The 15,000-nt window shown below is 58.7% G+C and overlaps 1 protein-coding gene across 1 annotated transcript; it reads left to right on the top strand.

The window, feature by feature from the left end:
* Positions 1 to 1,005: 1,005 nt before the first annotated feature.
* Positions 1,006 to 14,584, top strand: LOC144491151 (solute carrier family 2, facilitated glucose transporter member 1-like; the record flags this gene model as incomplete). Its single annotated transcript, XM_078208827.1, has 4 exons — positions 1,006 to 1,193; positions 3,360 to 3,464; positions 9,490 to 9,591; positions 14,381 to 14,584. Coding segments are annotated over 4 exons (599 nt in total), but the record flags the coding sequence as incomplete, so codon positions are not given.
* Between the last annotated feature and the right edge of the window lie 416 nt (positions 14,585 to 15,000).

Below are 15,000 nucleotides of genomic sequence, written 5' to 3'. Positions count from 1 at the left end.
TCCCTCGGTTTTACTCTCTCTCCCTCTCTCCCGGTTTAACGCTCTCTCTCTCTCTCTCTCTCTCTCCCACACCCCCGGTTTAACGCTCTCTCTCTCTCTCCCTCGGTTTTACTCTCTCTCCCTCTCCCTCTCTCCCGGTTTAACTCTCCCTCTCCCTCTCTCCCGGTTTAACTCTCTCTCTCCCTCTCTCCCGGTTTAACTCTCTCTCTCCCTCTCTCCCGGTTTAACTCTCCCTCTCCCTCTCTCCCGGTTTAACTCTCTCTCTCCCTCTCTCCCGGTTTAACTCTCCCTCTCCCTCTCTCCCGGTTTAACTCTCCCTCTCCCTCTCTCCCGGTTTAACTCTCCCTCTCCCTCTCTCCCGGTTTAACTCTCCCTCTCTCTCTCCCTCGGTTTTACTCTCTCTCCCTCTCCCTCTCCCCGGTTTAACGCTCTCTCTCTCTCTCTCCCTCGGTTTTACTCTCTCTCCCTCTCCCTCTCCCCCGGTTTAACGCTCTCTCTCTCTCTCCCTCGGTTTTACTCTCTCTCCCTCTCCCTCTCCCCCGGTTTAACGCTCTCTCTCTCTCTCTCTCCCTCTCCCTCTCTCCCGGTTTAACGCTCTCTCTCTCTCTCCCTCGGTTTTACTCTCTCTCCCTCTCCCTCTCCCCCGGTTTAACGCTCTCTCTCTCTCTCTCCCTCTCCCTCTCTCCCGGTTTAACGCTCTCTCTCTCTCTCCCTCGGTTTTACTCTCTCTCTCTCTCCCTCTCTCCCGGTTTAACTCTCCCTCTCCCTCTCTCCCGGTTTAACTCTCCCTCTCCCTCTCTCCCGGTTTAACGCTCTCTCTCTCTCTCCCTCTCCCTCTCCCCCGGTTTAACGCTCTCTCTCTCTCTCTCCCTCTCCCTCTCCCCCGGTTTAACGCTCTCTCTCTCTCTCTCCCTCTCCCTCTCCCCCGGTTTAACGCTCTCTCTCTCTCTCTCCCTCTCCCTCTCCCCCGGTTTAACGCTCTCTCTCTCTCCTCTCTCTCCGCAGTGTTGCAGAAGCTCTGGGGGGTGACGGATGTTGATGCCGACATTCAGGAGATGAAGGAGGAAAGCCGGAAGATGTTGTTGGAGAAACGGGTCACCATCAAGGAGCTTTTCCGTTCGCCCGTTTACCGGCAGCCGCTGATCGTATCCGTGGTGATCCATCTGTCACAGCAACTGTCCGGGATCAACGCTGTGAGTATGAGGGGGGGAGCGAGACCCCGTCCCTCTGCTCGGGACCCCTCCCCTCCCCTCCGCTCAGGACCCCGTCCCTCTGCTCGGGACCCCTCCCCTCTGCTCAGGACCCCTCCCCTCCCCTCCGCTCAGGACCCCGTCCCTCTGCTCGGGACCCCTCCCCTCCCCTCCGCTCAGGACCCCGTCCCTCTGCTCAGGACCCCTCCCCTCTGCTCAGGACCCCTCCCCTCCGCTCAGGACCCCGTCCCTCTGCTCGGGACCCCTCCCCTCCGCTCAGGACCCCGTCCCTCTGCTCGGGACCCCTCCCCTCCGCTCGGGACCCCGTCCCTCTGCTCGGGACCCCTCCCCTCTGCCCCGAGACCCCTCCCCTCCGCTCGGGACCCCTCCCCTCCGCCACGAGACCCCCTCCCTCTTCCCTGAGACCCCCTCCCTCTGCCCTGAGACCCCCTCCCTCTGCCCTGAGACCCCGTCCCTCTGCTCGGGACCCCTCCCCTCCGCTCGGGACCCCGTCCCTCTGCTCGGGACCCCGTCCCTCTGCTCAGGACCCCTCCCCTCCGCTCAGGACCCCGTCCCTCCGCTCGGGACCCCTCCCCTCCGCTCGGGACCCCGTCCCTCTGCTCGGGACCCCTCCCCTCCGCTCGGGACCCCGTCCCTCTGCTCGGGACCCCTCCCCTCCGCTCGGGACCCCGTCCCTCTGCTCGGGACCCCGTCCCTCTGCTCAGGACCCCTCCCCTCTGCCCCGAGACCCCTCCCCTCTGCTCGGGACCCCTCCCCTCCGCCCCGAGACCCCCTCCCTCTGCCCCGAGACACCCTCCCTCTGCCCCGAGACCCCCTCCCTCTGCCCCGAGACCCCCTCCCTCTGCCCCGAGACCCCCTCCTTCTGCCCCGAGACTCCCTCCCTCTGCCCCGAGAACCCCTACCTCTGCCCCAAGACCCACTGCCCTCTGCCCCGAGACCCCCTACCTCTGCCCCGAGACCCCCTCCCTCTGCCCCAAGACCCCCTCCTTCTGCCCCGAGACCCCCTCCCTCTGCCCCGAGACTCCCTCCCTCTGCCCCGAGACTCCCTCCCTCTGCCCCGAGACCCCCTCCCTCTGCCCCGAGACCCCCTCCCTCTGCCCCAAGACCCCCTCCCTCTGCCCCGAGACCCCCTCCCTCTGCCCCGAGACCCCCTCCCTCTGCCCCGAGACCCCCTCCTTCTGCCCCGAGACCCCCTCCCTCTGCCCCGAGACCCCCTCCTTCTGCCCCGAGACCCCCTCCCTCTGCCCCGAGAGCCCCTCCCTCTGCCCCGAGACCCACTGCCCTCTGCCCCGAGACCCCCTCCCTCTGCCCCGAGACCCCCTCCCTCTGCCCCGAGACCCCCTCCTTCTGCCCCGAGACCCCCTCCTTCTGCCCCGAGACCCCCTCCCTCTGCCCCGAGACCCCCTCCCTCTGCCCCGAGACCCCCTCCCTCTGCCCCGAGACCCCCTACCTGTGCCCCGAGACCCCCTACCTCTGCCCCAAGACCCACAGCCCTCCGCTCGGCACCCCCTCCCATCCACCCTCTCCCCACCACTCGGGGCCCCCTCCCCTCTGCCCCCTCCCCTCCCCTCGGGACCCCCCTTCCCCTGCCCCGAGACCCCCTACCTCTGCCCCGAGACCCCCTACCTCTGCCCCGAGACCCCCTACCTCTGCCCCGAGACCCCCTACCTCTGCCCCAAGACCCACTGCCCTCCGCTCGGCACCCCCTCCCATCCACCCCCTCCCCACCACTCGGGGCCCCCTCCCCTCTGCCCCCTCCCCTCCCCTCGGGATCCCCCCTTCCCCTGCCCCGAGACCCCCTCCCTCTGCCCCGAGACCCCTCCCTTCCGCTCGGGGCCCCCTCCCCTCTGCCCCCTCCCATCTGTTCGATACCTTCGCGTGACCCTCGGTTGGCCCCCCCGTGACCCTCGTTCCTCTGTGAGACCCCTCCCCCCTCCTCGGTTAACCCCCATAAGTCACCCTCTCCTCGGTCAACCCCTGTGTGAACTACATTAACCCCTGCGAGACCCCGCTCCTTGGTTAACCCCCGCGTGACCCACGTTAACCCCTGTGTGACCCCCTTCCTCAGTTAACCCCCGCGTGACCCACATTAACCCCTGTGTGACCTCTCTCCTCGGTTAACCGCTGCGTTCTCTCTCTTCCTGGCAGGTTTTTTATTATTCGACCGATATTTTCACCAAGGCGGGAGTGGCCCGGCCGATCTACGCCACCATCGGGGCTGGCGTGGTTAACACGGCTTTTACTGTGGTCTCGGTAAGAGGTTCACACCTCAACTCTCCCCCACTCTCTCTGTGACTCCGTGTCTCCGTGTCTCTGTGTGTCTGTGTCTCTGTGTCTCTGTGTCTCTGTGTCTCTACGTCTCTGTGTCTCTGAGTCTCCGCGTCTCCGTGTCTCTGTGTCTCTGAGTCTCTGTGTCTCTGAGGCTCTGAGACACCGTGTCTCTGTGTCCCTGTGTCCCTGTGACTCTGTGTCTCTGTGTCTGTGTCTCTGTGACTCTGCGACTCTGAGTCTCTGTGTCTCTGTTTCTCTGAGTCTCTGTGACTCTGTGTCTCTGAGTCTGTGTCTCCGTGACTCTGTGTCTCTGTGTCTCTGTGTCTCTGAGTCTCTGTGACTCTGTGTCTCTGTGTCTCTGAGTCTCTGTGACTCTGTGTCTCTGAGTCTGAGTCTCCGTGTCTCTGTGTCTCTGAGTCTCTGTGTCTCTACGTCTCTGTGTCTCTGAGTCTCCGCGTCTCTGTGTCTCTGTGTCTCTGAGTCTCTGTGTCTCTGAGTCTCTGTGTCTCTGAGTCTCTGTGTCTCTGAGTCTCTGTGACTCTGTGTCTCTGAGTCTCTGTGACTGTGTCTCTGTGTCTCTGTGTCTCTGTGACTCTGAGTCTCGGTGTCTCTGTGTCTCTGTGTCTCTGTGACTCTGCGACTCTGCGACTCTGAGTCTCGGTGTCTCTGTGTCTCTGCGTCTCTGTGTCTCTGTGACTCTGTGTCTCTGAGTCTCTGTGTCTCTGAGTCTCTGTGACTGTGTCTCTGTGTCTCTGTGTCTCTGTGACTCTGAGTCTCGGTGTCTCTGTGTCTCTGTGTCTGCGTCTCTGTGTCTCTGTGACTCTGTGACTCTGCGACTCTGAGTCTCTGTGTCTCTGTGTCTCTGTGTCTCTGAGTCTCTGTGTCTCTGAGTCTCTGTGACTGTGTCTCTGTGTCTCTGAGCCTCTGTGTCTCAGTGTCTCTGTGACTCTGCGACTCTGAGTCTCTGTGTCTCTGAGTCTCTGTGTCTCGGTGTCTCTGTGTCTCGGTGTCTCTGAGTCTCGGTGTCTCTGAGTCTCTGAGTCTCTGTGACTCTGTGTCTCTGAGTCTCTGTGTCTCTGTGTCTGTGTGTCTCAGTCTCTGTGACTCTGTGTCTCGGAGTCTCGGTGTCTCTGAGTCTCTGTGACTCTGTGTCTCTGTGTCTCTGTGTCTCTGAGTCTCTGTGTCTCTGTGTCTCTGTGACTCTGTGTCTCTGTGTCTCTGAGTCTCTGTGTCTCTGTGTCTCTGTGTCTCTGAGTCTCTGTGACTCTGTGTCTCTGTGTCTCTGTGTCTCTGTGTCTCTGAGTCCCTGTGTATCTGAGTCTCTGTGTCTCTGTGTCTCTGAGTCTCTGTGTCTCTGTGTCTCTGTGACTCTGAGTCTCTGTGTCTCTGTGTCTCTGTGTCTCTGAGTCTCTGAGTCTCTGAGTCTCTGTGACTCTGAGTCTCTGTGTCTCTGAGTCTCTGAGTCTCTGAGTCTCTGTGTCTCTGTGACTCTGCGACTCTGAGTCTCTGTGTCTCTGTGACTGTGTCTCTGTGACTCTGTGTCTCTGTGTCTCTGTGACTGTGTCTCTGAGTCTCTGTGTCTCTGTGTCTCTGTGTCTCTGAGACTCTCTGTCTCTGTGTCTCTGAGTCTCTGAGTCTCTGTGTCTCTGAGTCTCTCTGTCTCTGTGTCTCTGAGTCTCTGTGTCTCTGAGTCTCTGTGACTCTGCGTCTCTGTGTCTCTGAGTCTCTGTGACTCTGCGTCTCTGTGTCTCTGAGTCTCTGTGACTCTGAGTCTCTGTGTCTCTGTGTCTCGGAGTCTCTGAGTCTCTATGACTCTGCGACTCTGTGTCTCTGAGTCTCTGTGTCTCTGTGTCTCGGAGTCTCGGTGTCTCTGAGTCTCTGAGTCTCTGTGACTCTGTGTCTCGGAGTCTCTGTGTCTCTGAGTCTCTGAGTCTCTGAGTCTCTGTGTCTCTGTGACTGTGTCTCTGTGACTCTGTGTCTCTGTGTCTCTGTGTCTCTGTGTCTCTGTGACTCTGTGTCTCTGAGTCTCTGAGTCTCTGTGTCTCTGAGTCTCTGAGTCTCTGTGACTCTGTGTCTCTGAGTCTCTGAGTCTCGGTGTCTCTGTGTCTCTGTGACTCTGCGACTCTGAGTCTCTGTGTCTCTGTGACTGTGTCTCTGTGACTCTGTGTCTCTGTGTCTCTGTGACTGTGTCTCTGTGACTCTGTGTCTCTGAGTCTCTGAGTCTCTGTGACTGTGACTCTGAGTCTCTGTGTCTCTGTGTCTCTGTGTCTCTGTGTCTCTGAGTCTCTGTGTCTCTGAGTCTCTGTGTCTCTGAGTCTCTGTGACTCTGTGTCTCTGAGTCTCTGAGTCTCTGTGTCTCTGAGTCTCTGAGTCTCTGTGACTGTGTCTCTGTGACTCTGAGTCTCGGTGTCTCTGAGTCTCTGTGTCTCTGAGTCACTGTGTCTCTGAGTCTCTGTGACTCTGAGTCTCTGAGTCTCTGAGTCTCTGAGTCTCTGTGACTGTGTCTCTGTGACTCTGAGTCTCGGTGTCTCTGTGTCTCTGAGTCTCTGTGTCTCTGTGACTCTGTGTCTCTGTGACTCTGAGTCTCTACGTCTCTGTGTCTCTGTGACTCTGCGACTCTGAGTCTCTGTGTCTCTGAGTCTCTCTGTCTCTGTGTCTCTGAGTCTCTGTGTCTCTGAGTCTCTGTGTCTCTGTGTCTCTGAGTCTCTGTGTCTCTGTGACTCTGAGTCTCTGTGTCTCTGTGTCTCTGTGCCTCTGTGTCTCTGAGTCTCTGTGACTCTGTGTCTCTGAGTCTCTGTGTCTCTGTGTCTCTGTGTCTCTGTGCCTCTGTGTCTCTGAGTCTCTGTGTCTCTGAGTCTCTGAGTCTCTGTGACTGTGTCTCTGTGACTCTGAGTCTCGGTGTCTCTGTGTCTCTGAGTCTCTGTGTCTCTGAGTCTCTGTGACTCTGTGTCTCTGAGTCTCTGTGTCTCTGTGTCTCTGTGCCTCTGTGTCTCTGAGTCTCTGTGTCTCTGAGTCTCTGTGTCTCTGAGTCTCTGAGTCTCTGTGACTGTGTCTCTGTGACTCTGAGTCTCGGTGTCTCTGTGTCTCTGTGACTCTGAGTCTCTACGTCTCTGTGTCTCTGTGACTCTGCGACTCTGAGTCTCTGTGTCTCTGAGTCTCTGTGTCTCTGTGTCTCTGAGTCTCTGTGTCTCTCTGTCTCTGTGTCTCTGTGACTCTGTGTCTCTGAGTCTCTGAGTCTCTGTGACTGTGACTCTGAGTCTCTGTGTCTCTGTGTCTCTGTGTCTCTGTGTCTCTGAGTCTCTGTGTCTCTGAGTCTCTGTGTCTCTGAGTCTTTGTGACTCTGTGTCTCTGAGTCTCTGAGTCTCTGTGACTGTGTCTCTGTGACTCTGAGTCTCGGTGTCTCTGTGTCTCTGAGTCTCTGTGTCTCTGAGTCTCTGTGTCTCTGAGTCTCTGTGACTCTGTGTCTCTGAGTCTCTGAGTCTCTGTGTCTCTGTGACTCTGCGACTCTGAGTCTCTGTGTCTCTGTGACTGTGTCTCTGTGACTCTGTGTCTCTGTGTCTCTGTGACTGTGTCTCTGAGTCTCTGTGTCTCTGTGTCTCTGTGTCTCTGAGACTCTCTGTCTCTGTGTCTCTGAGTCTCTGAGTCTCTGTGTCTCTGAGTCTCTCTGTCTCTGTGTCTCTGAGTCTCTGTGTCTCTGAGTCTCTGTGACTCTGCGTCTCTGTGTCTCTGAGTCTCTGTGACTCTGCGTCTCTGTGTCTCTGAGTCTCTGTGTCTCTGTGACTCTGAGTCTCTGTGTCTCTGTGTCTCGGAGTCTCTGAGTCTCTATGACTCTGCGACTCTGTGTCTCTGAGTCTCTGTGTCTCTGTGTCTCGGAGTCTCGGTGTCTCTGAGTCTCTGAGTCTCTGTGACTCTGTGTCTCGGAGTCTCTGTGTCTCTGAGTCTCTGAGTCTCTGAGTCTCTGTGTCTCTGTGACTGTGTCTCTGTGACTCTGTGTCTCTGTGTCTCTGTGTCTCTGTGTCTCTGTGACTCTGTGTCTCTGAGTCTCTGAGTCTCTGTGTCTCTGAGTCTCTGAGTCTCTGTGACTCTGTGTCTCTGAGTCTCTGAGTCTCGGTGTCTCTGTGTCTCTGTGACTCTGCGACTCTGAGTCTCTGTGTCTCTGTGACTGTGTCTCTGTGACTCTGTGTCTCTGTGTCTCTGTGACTGTGTCTCTGTGACTCTGTGTCTCTGAGTCTCTGAGTCTCTGTGACTGTGACTCTGAGTCTCTGTGTCTCTGTGTCTCTGTGTCTCTGTGTCTCTGAGTCTCTGTGTCTCTGAGTCTCTGTGTCTCTGAGTCTCTGTGACTCTGTGTCTCTGAGTCTCTGAGTCTCTGTGTCTCTGAGTCTCTGAGTCTCTGTGACTGTGTCTCTGTGACTCTGAGTCTCGGTGTCTCTGAGTCTCTGTGTCTCTGAGTCACTGTGTCTCTGAGTCTCTGTGACTCTGAGTCTCTGAGTCTCTGAGTCTCTGAGTCTCTGTGACTGTGTCTCTGTGACTCTGAGTCTCGGTGTCTCTGTGTCTCTGAGTCTCTGTGTCTCTGTGACTCTGTGTCTCTGTGACTCTGAGTCTCTACGTCTCTGTGTCTCTGTGACTCTGCGACTCTGAGTCTCTGTGTCTCTGAGTCTCTCTGTCTCTGTGTCTCTGAGTCTCTGTGTCTCTGAGTCTCTGTGTCTCTGTGTCTCTGAGTCTCTGTGTCTCTGTGACTCTGAGTCTCTGTGTCTCTGTGTCTCTGTGCCTCTGTGTCTCTGAGTCTCTGTGACTCTGTGTCTCTGAGTCTCTGTGTCTCTGTGTCTCTGTGTCTCTGTGCCTCTGTGTCTCTGAGTCTCTGTGTCTCTGAGTCTCTGAGTCTCTGTGACTGTGTCTCTGTGACTCTGAGTCTCGGTGTCTCTGTGTCTCTGAGTCTCTGTGTCTCTGAGTCTCTGTGACTCTGTGTCTCTGAGTCTCTGTGTCTCTGTGTCTCTGTGCCTCTGTGTCTCTGAGTCTCTGTGTCTCTGAGTCTCTGTGTCTCTGAGTCTCTGAGTCTCTGTGACTGTGTCTCTGTGACTCTGAGTCTCGGTGTCTCTGTGTCTCTGTGACTCTGAGTCTCTACGTCTCTGTGTCTCTGTGACTCTGCGACTCTGAGTCTCTGTGTCTCTGAGTCTCTGTGTCTCTGTGTCTCTGAGTCTCTGTGTCTCTCTGTCTCTGTGTCTCTGTGACTCTGTGTCTCTGAGTCTCTGAGTCTCTGTGACTGTGACTCTGAGTCTCTGTGTCTCTGTGTCTCTGTGTCTCTGTGTCTCTGAGTCTCTGTGTCTCTGAGTCTCTGTGTCTCTGAGTCTTTGTGACTCTGTGTCTCTGAGTCTCTGAGTCTCTGTGACTGTGTCTCTGTGACTCTGAGTCTCGGTGTCTCTGTGTCTCTGAGTCTCTGTGTCTCTGAGTCTCTGTGTCTCTGAGTCTCTGTGACTCTGTGTCTCTGAGTCTCTGAGTCTCTGTGTCTCTGAGTCTCTGAGTCTCTGTGACTGTGTCTCTGTGACTCTGAGTCTCGGTGTCTCTGTGTCTCTGAGTCTCTGTGTCTCTGTGACTCTGTGTCTCTGTGACTCTGAGTCTCTACGTCTCTGTGTCTCTGTGACTCTGCGACTCTGAGTCTCTGTGTCTCTCTGTCTCTGTGTCTCTGAGTCTCTGAGTCTCTGTGTCTCTGTGACTCTGCGACTCTGAGTCTCTGTGTCTCTGTGACTCTGCGACTCTGAGTCTCTGTGTCTCTGAGTCTCTGTGTCTCTGTGTCTCTGTGTCTCTGAGTCTCTGTGTCTCTCTGTCTCTGTGTCTCTGAGTCTCTGAGTCTCTGTGTCTCTGAGTCTCTGTGTCTCTGTGACTCTGAGTCTCTGTGTCTCTGTGTCTCTGTGTCTCTGAGCCTCTGTGTCTCTTCGTCTCTGTGCCTCTCTCTCTCCTCTGTCTCTGGAATGTTCCAGAATATTTAACGGATTCTTCTCTCCCTCCTCAGCTCTTCCTGGTTGAACGGGTTGGACGCCGAACACTTCACCTGGTTGGTCTGGGAGGAATGGCCTTCTGCGCCTTAATGATGACCATCGCACAAGCACTATCGGTGAGAGACAGAGAGAGAGAGAGAGGGGGACAGAGAGACAGAGAGAGAGACAGAGAGAGAGCGACAGAGAGAGAGCGACAGAGAGAGACAGAGAGCGAGAGAGAGAGGGACAGAGAGAGAGACAGAGAGAGAGAGAGACAGAGAGAGAGAGAGACAGAGAGAGAGCGACAGAGAGAGAGCGACAGAGAGAGACAGAGAGAGACAGAGAGAGAGGGACAGAGAGAGAGAGAGACAGAGAGAGAGAGACAGAGAGAGAGAGACAGAGAGAGAGCGACAGAGGGAGAGCGACAGAGGGAGAGCGACAGAGAGAGACAGAGAGAGAGAGAGAGGGACAGAGAGACAGAGAGACAGAGACAGAGACAGAGAAAGAGACAGAGAGAGAGCGACAGAGAGAGAGCGACAGAGAGAGACAGAGACAGAGAGAGAGAGAGACAGAGAGAGCGACAGAGAGAGAGCGACAGAGAGACAGAGAGAGACACAGACAGAGAGAGACACAGACAGAGAGAGACACAGAGAGAGAGAGAGACAGACAGAGAGAGACAGACAGAGAGAGACAGAGAGAGAGAGAGAGGGGTACAGAGAGTGAGAGAGACAGACAGAGAGAGACAGAGAGTGAGAGGGACAGAGAGAGAGAGAGAGACAGACAGAGAGAGACAGACAGAGAGAGACAGACAGAGAGAGGGAGACAGAGAGAGGGAGACAGAGAGAGGGAGACAGAGAGAGACGGAGAGAGAGACGGAGACAGAGAGAGACAGACAGACAGACACCCTTTCCCGGTGTCTGACCCTTGAACCCTGACCCCAGTGATTGAACCTGACCCCTCACTCTGATCCTTGAACCTTGACCCCTCACTCTGATCCTCGAATGCTGACCCTGGTGTCTGACCCTCAAACCCTGACCCCAGTGCCTGATCCTCAAACCTTAAACTGTTGCCTGACCCTCGAACCTTGACCTCTCAGCCTGACCCTCGAACGCTGACCCCGTGCCTGACTTTCGAACCCTGACCCCGGTGTCTGACCCTCGAACCCTGACCTCTCAGTCTGACCCACGAACCCTGACCCTCAAACTCTGACCCCATCGCCTGCCCCTCGAACCCAGACCCCGGTGTCTGACCCTCGAACCCTGACCCTTCACTCTGACCCTTGAACCCTGATAGAAACATAGAAAAACTACAGCACAAACAGGCCCTTCGACCCCACAAGTTGTGCCGAACACATCCCTACCTTTTAGGCCTACCTATAACCCTCCATCCTATTAAGTCCCATGTACTCATTCAGGAGTCTCTTAAAAGACCCTATTGAGTTTGCCTCCACTGACGGCAGCCGATTCCACTCGCCCACCACCCTCTGTGTGAAAAACTTTCCCCTAACATTTCCCCTGTACCTACCCCCCAGCACCTTAAACCTGTGTCCTCTCGTAGCAGACATTTCCACCCTGGGAAAAAGCCTCTGAGAGTCCACCCGATCTATTCCTCTCAACATCTTAGACACCTCTATTAGGTCTCCTCTCATCCTACGTCTCTCCAAGGAGAAAAGACCGAGCTCCCTCAGCCTATCCTCATAAGAGTGTGATCCGTGACATTGACCCTCGAACCCTGACCCCAGTGGCTCACCCTCGAACCCTGACCCCTCACTCTGACCCTCGAACCCTGACCCTGGTGACCCTGCGGTCTGACCCTCGAACCCTGACCCCGGTGACCCTGTGGTCTGACCCTGAACCTGGTGGCCCTGCGGTCTGACCCTGTCCCCGGTGACACTGCGGTCTGACCTCGGCCCCAGTAACCCCGCAGTCTGACCCTGACCCCGATGACCCCACGGTCTGACCCTGACCCCGGTGACCCCACGGTCTGACTTTGCCCCCGGTGACCCTGCGGTCTGACTCTGCCCCCGGTGACCCTGCGGTCTGACTCTGACCCCGGTGACCTCACGGTCTGACTCTGCCCCCGGTGACCCTGCGGTCTGACTCTGACCCCGGTGACCTCACGGTCTGACCCTGACCCCGATGACCCTGCGGTCTGACTCTGCCCCCGGTGACCCTGCGGTCTGACTCTGACCCCGATGACCCTGCGGTCTGACTCTGACCCCGGTGACCCTGCGGTCTGACTCTGACCCCGATGACCCTGCGGTCTGACCCTGACCCCGATGACCCTGCGGTCTGACTCTGCCTCCGGTGACCTCACGGTCTGACCCTGACCCCGGTGACCTCACGGTCTGACCCTGACCCCGGTGACCCTGCGGTCTGACCCTGACCCCGGTGACCCCGCGGTCTGACCCTGACCCCGGTGACCTCACGGTCTGACCCTGACCCCGGTGACCTCACGGTCTGACCCTGACCCCGGTGACCCTGCGGTCTGACCCTGACCCCGGTGACCCCGCGGTCTGACCCTGACCCCGGTGACCTCACGGTCTGACCCTGACCCCGATGACCCTGCGGTCTGACTCTGACCCCGATGACCCTGCGGTCTGACCCTGACCCCGATGACCCTGCGGTCTGACTCTGCCTCCGGTGACCTCACGGTCTGACCCTGACCCCGGTGACCTCACGGTCTGACTCTGACCCCGATGACCCTGCGGTCTGACTCTGACCCCGATGACCCTGCGGTCTGACTCTGACCCCGATGACCCTGCGGTCTGACCCTGACCCCGGTGACCCTGCGGTCTGACTCTGACCCCGATGACCCTGCGGTCTGACCCTGACCCCGGTGACCTCACGGTCTGACTCTGACCCCGATGACCCTGCGGTCTGACTCTGCCCCCGGTGACCCTGCGGTCTGACTCTGACCCCGATGACCCTGCGGTCTGACCCTGACCCCGGTGACCTCACGGTCTGACTCTGACCCCGATGACCCTGCGGTCTGACTCTGCCCCCGGTGACCCCACGGTCTGACCCTGACCCCGGTGACCTCACGGTCTGACTCTGACCCCGATGACCCTGCGGTCTGACTCTGACCCCGATGACCCTGCGGTCTGACCCTGACCCCGGTGACCTCACGGTCTGACTCTGACCCCGATGACCCTGCGGTCTGACCCTGACCCCGATGACCCTGCGGTCTGACTCTGCCCCCGGTGACCTCACGGTCTGTCTCTGACCCCGATGACCTCACGGTCTGACTCTGCCCCCGGTGACCTCACGGTCTGACCCTGACCCCGGTGACCTCACGGTCTGACCCTGACCCCGATGACCCTGCGGTCTGACCCTGACCCCGGTGACCCTGCGGTCTGACCCTGACCCCGGTGACCCTGCGGTCTGACCCTGACCCCGATGACCCTGCGGTCTGACCCTGACCCCGATGACCCTGCGGTCTGACCCTGACCCCGATGACCCTGCGGTCTGACCCTGACCCCGGTGACCCTGCGGTCTGACCCTGACCCCGATGACCCTGCGGTCTGACCCTGACCCCGGTGACCCTGCGGTCTGACCCTGACCCCGGTGACCCTGCGGTCTGACTCTGCCCCCGGTGACCTCACGGTCTGACCCTGACCCCGATGACCCTGCGGTCTGACCCTGACCCCGATGACCCTGCGGTCTGACCCTGACCCCGGTGACCCTGCGGTCTGACCCTGACCCCGGTGACCTCACGGTCTGACCCTGACCCCGGTGACCTCACGGTCTGACCCTGACCCCGATGACCCTGCGGTCTGACTCTGACCCCGATGACCCTGCAGTCTGACTCTGACCCCGGTGACCTCACGGTCTGACCCTGACCCCGGTGACCCTGCGGTCTGACCCTGACCCCGATGACCCTGCGGTCTGACCCTGACCCCGGTGACCCTGCGGTCTGACTCTGCCCCCGGTGACCTCACGGTCTGACCCTGACCCCGATGACCCTGCGGTCTGACTCTGACCCCGATGACCCTGCAGTCTGACTCTGACCCCGGTGACCTCACGGTCTGACCCTGACCCCGATGACCCTGCGGTCTGACCCTGACCCCGATGACCCTGCGGTCTGACCCTGACCCCGATGACCCTGCGGTCTGACCCTGACCCCGATGACCCTGCGGTCTGACCCTGACCCCGATGACCCTGCGGTCTGACCCTGACCCCGGTGACCCTGCGGTCTGACCCTGACCCCGATGACCCTGCGGTCTGACTCTGACCCCGATGACCCTGCGGTCTGACTCTGACCCCGGTGACCTCACGGTCTGACTCTGCCCCCGGTGACCCTGCGGTCTGACTCTGACCCCGGTGACCTCACGGTCTGACCCTGACCCCGGTGACCCTGCGGTCTGACTCTGACCCCGATGACCCTGCGGTCTGACTCTGCCCCCGGTGACCTCACGGTCTGACTCTGACCCCGGTGACCTCACGGTCTGACCCTGACCCCGGTGACCCTGCGGTCTGACTCTGACCCCGATGACCCTGCGGTCTGACCCTGACCCCGGTGACCCTGCGGTCTGACCCTGACCCCGATGACCCTGCGGTCTGACTCTGACCCCGGTGACCTCACGGTCTGACTCTGCCCCCGGTGACCCTGCGGTCTGACCCTGACCCCGGTGACCTCACGGTCTGACCCTGACCCCGATGACCCTGCGGTCTGACTCTGACCCCGGTGACCTCACGGTCTGACCCTGACCCCGATGACCCTGCGGTCTGACCCTGTCCCCGGTGACCCTGCGGTCTGACCCTGTCCCCGGTGACCTCACGGTCTGACCCTGACCCCGGTGACCTCACGGTCTGACCCTGTCCCCGGTGACCCTGCGGTCTGACCCCGGTGACCCCGCAGTCTGACCTTGACCCTGCGGCCTGACCCAGTGACCCCGGTTTGACAGTGTGTCTTCTTGTCCTCCAGGAGTCAATTTCGTCCCTCAGTTATCTGAGCATCGTGGCTATCTTCGGATTTGTGGCGTTCTTCGAGATTGGCCCAGGTCCCATCCCCTGGTTCATCGTGGCCGAACTCTTCAGCCAAGGTCCCCGGCCGGCTGCTGTGGCCGTAGCCGGCTGTTCCAACTGGACCTCCAACTTCCTGGTGGGAATGTTCTTCCCCATCGTTGCGGTAAGAAAGGAGGGAGACTGGAGAGGGTCCCTGAGGGACACAGCCGGGCTGTGGGGGTCCGGGGGTGTCCAGATGTTGTAGAGAGTCCCTGAGGGACACACACGGACACACACACAAAGACACACAGACACGGACACACACACACAGACACACACATAGACACCGGACACACACACAGACAAGACACACACACAGACATGGACACACACACGGACACACACACACACGGACACACTCACTCACTCATTCACTCGCTCACGGACACACACACACACCGACACACACACACATGGACACACACTCACTCACGGACACACACACACACACACGGACGCACACACGGACGCACACACGGACGCACACACGGATACACACACACACACAGACACACACACACAGACACACACACACACTCA

Source organism: Mustelus asterias, unplaced genomic scaffold (genome assembly GCF_964213995.1).
Source record: "Mustelus asterias unplaced genomic scaffold, sMusAst1.hap1.1 HAP1_SCAFFOLD_4573, whole genome shotgun sequence".
In the NCBI taxonomy this organism is placed as follows: domain Eukaryota; kingdom Metazoa; phylum Chordata; class Chondrichthyes; order Carcharhiniformes; family Triakidae; genus Mustelus; species Mustelus asterias.
The sequence above is the reverse complement of the archived record's forward strand: the minus strand, read 5'-3'. Positions and strand labels throughout refer to the sequence as shown.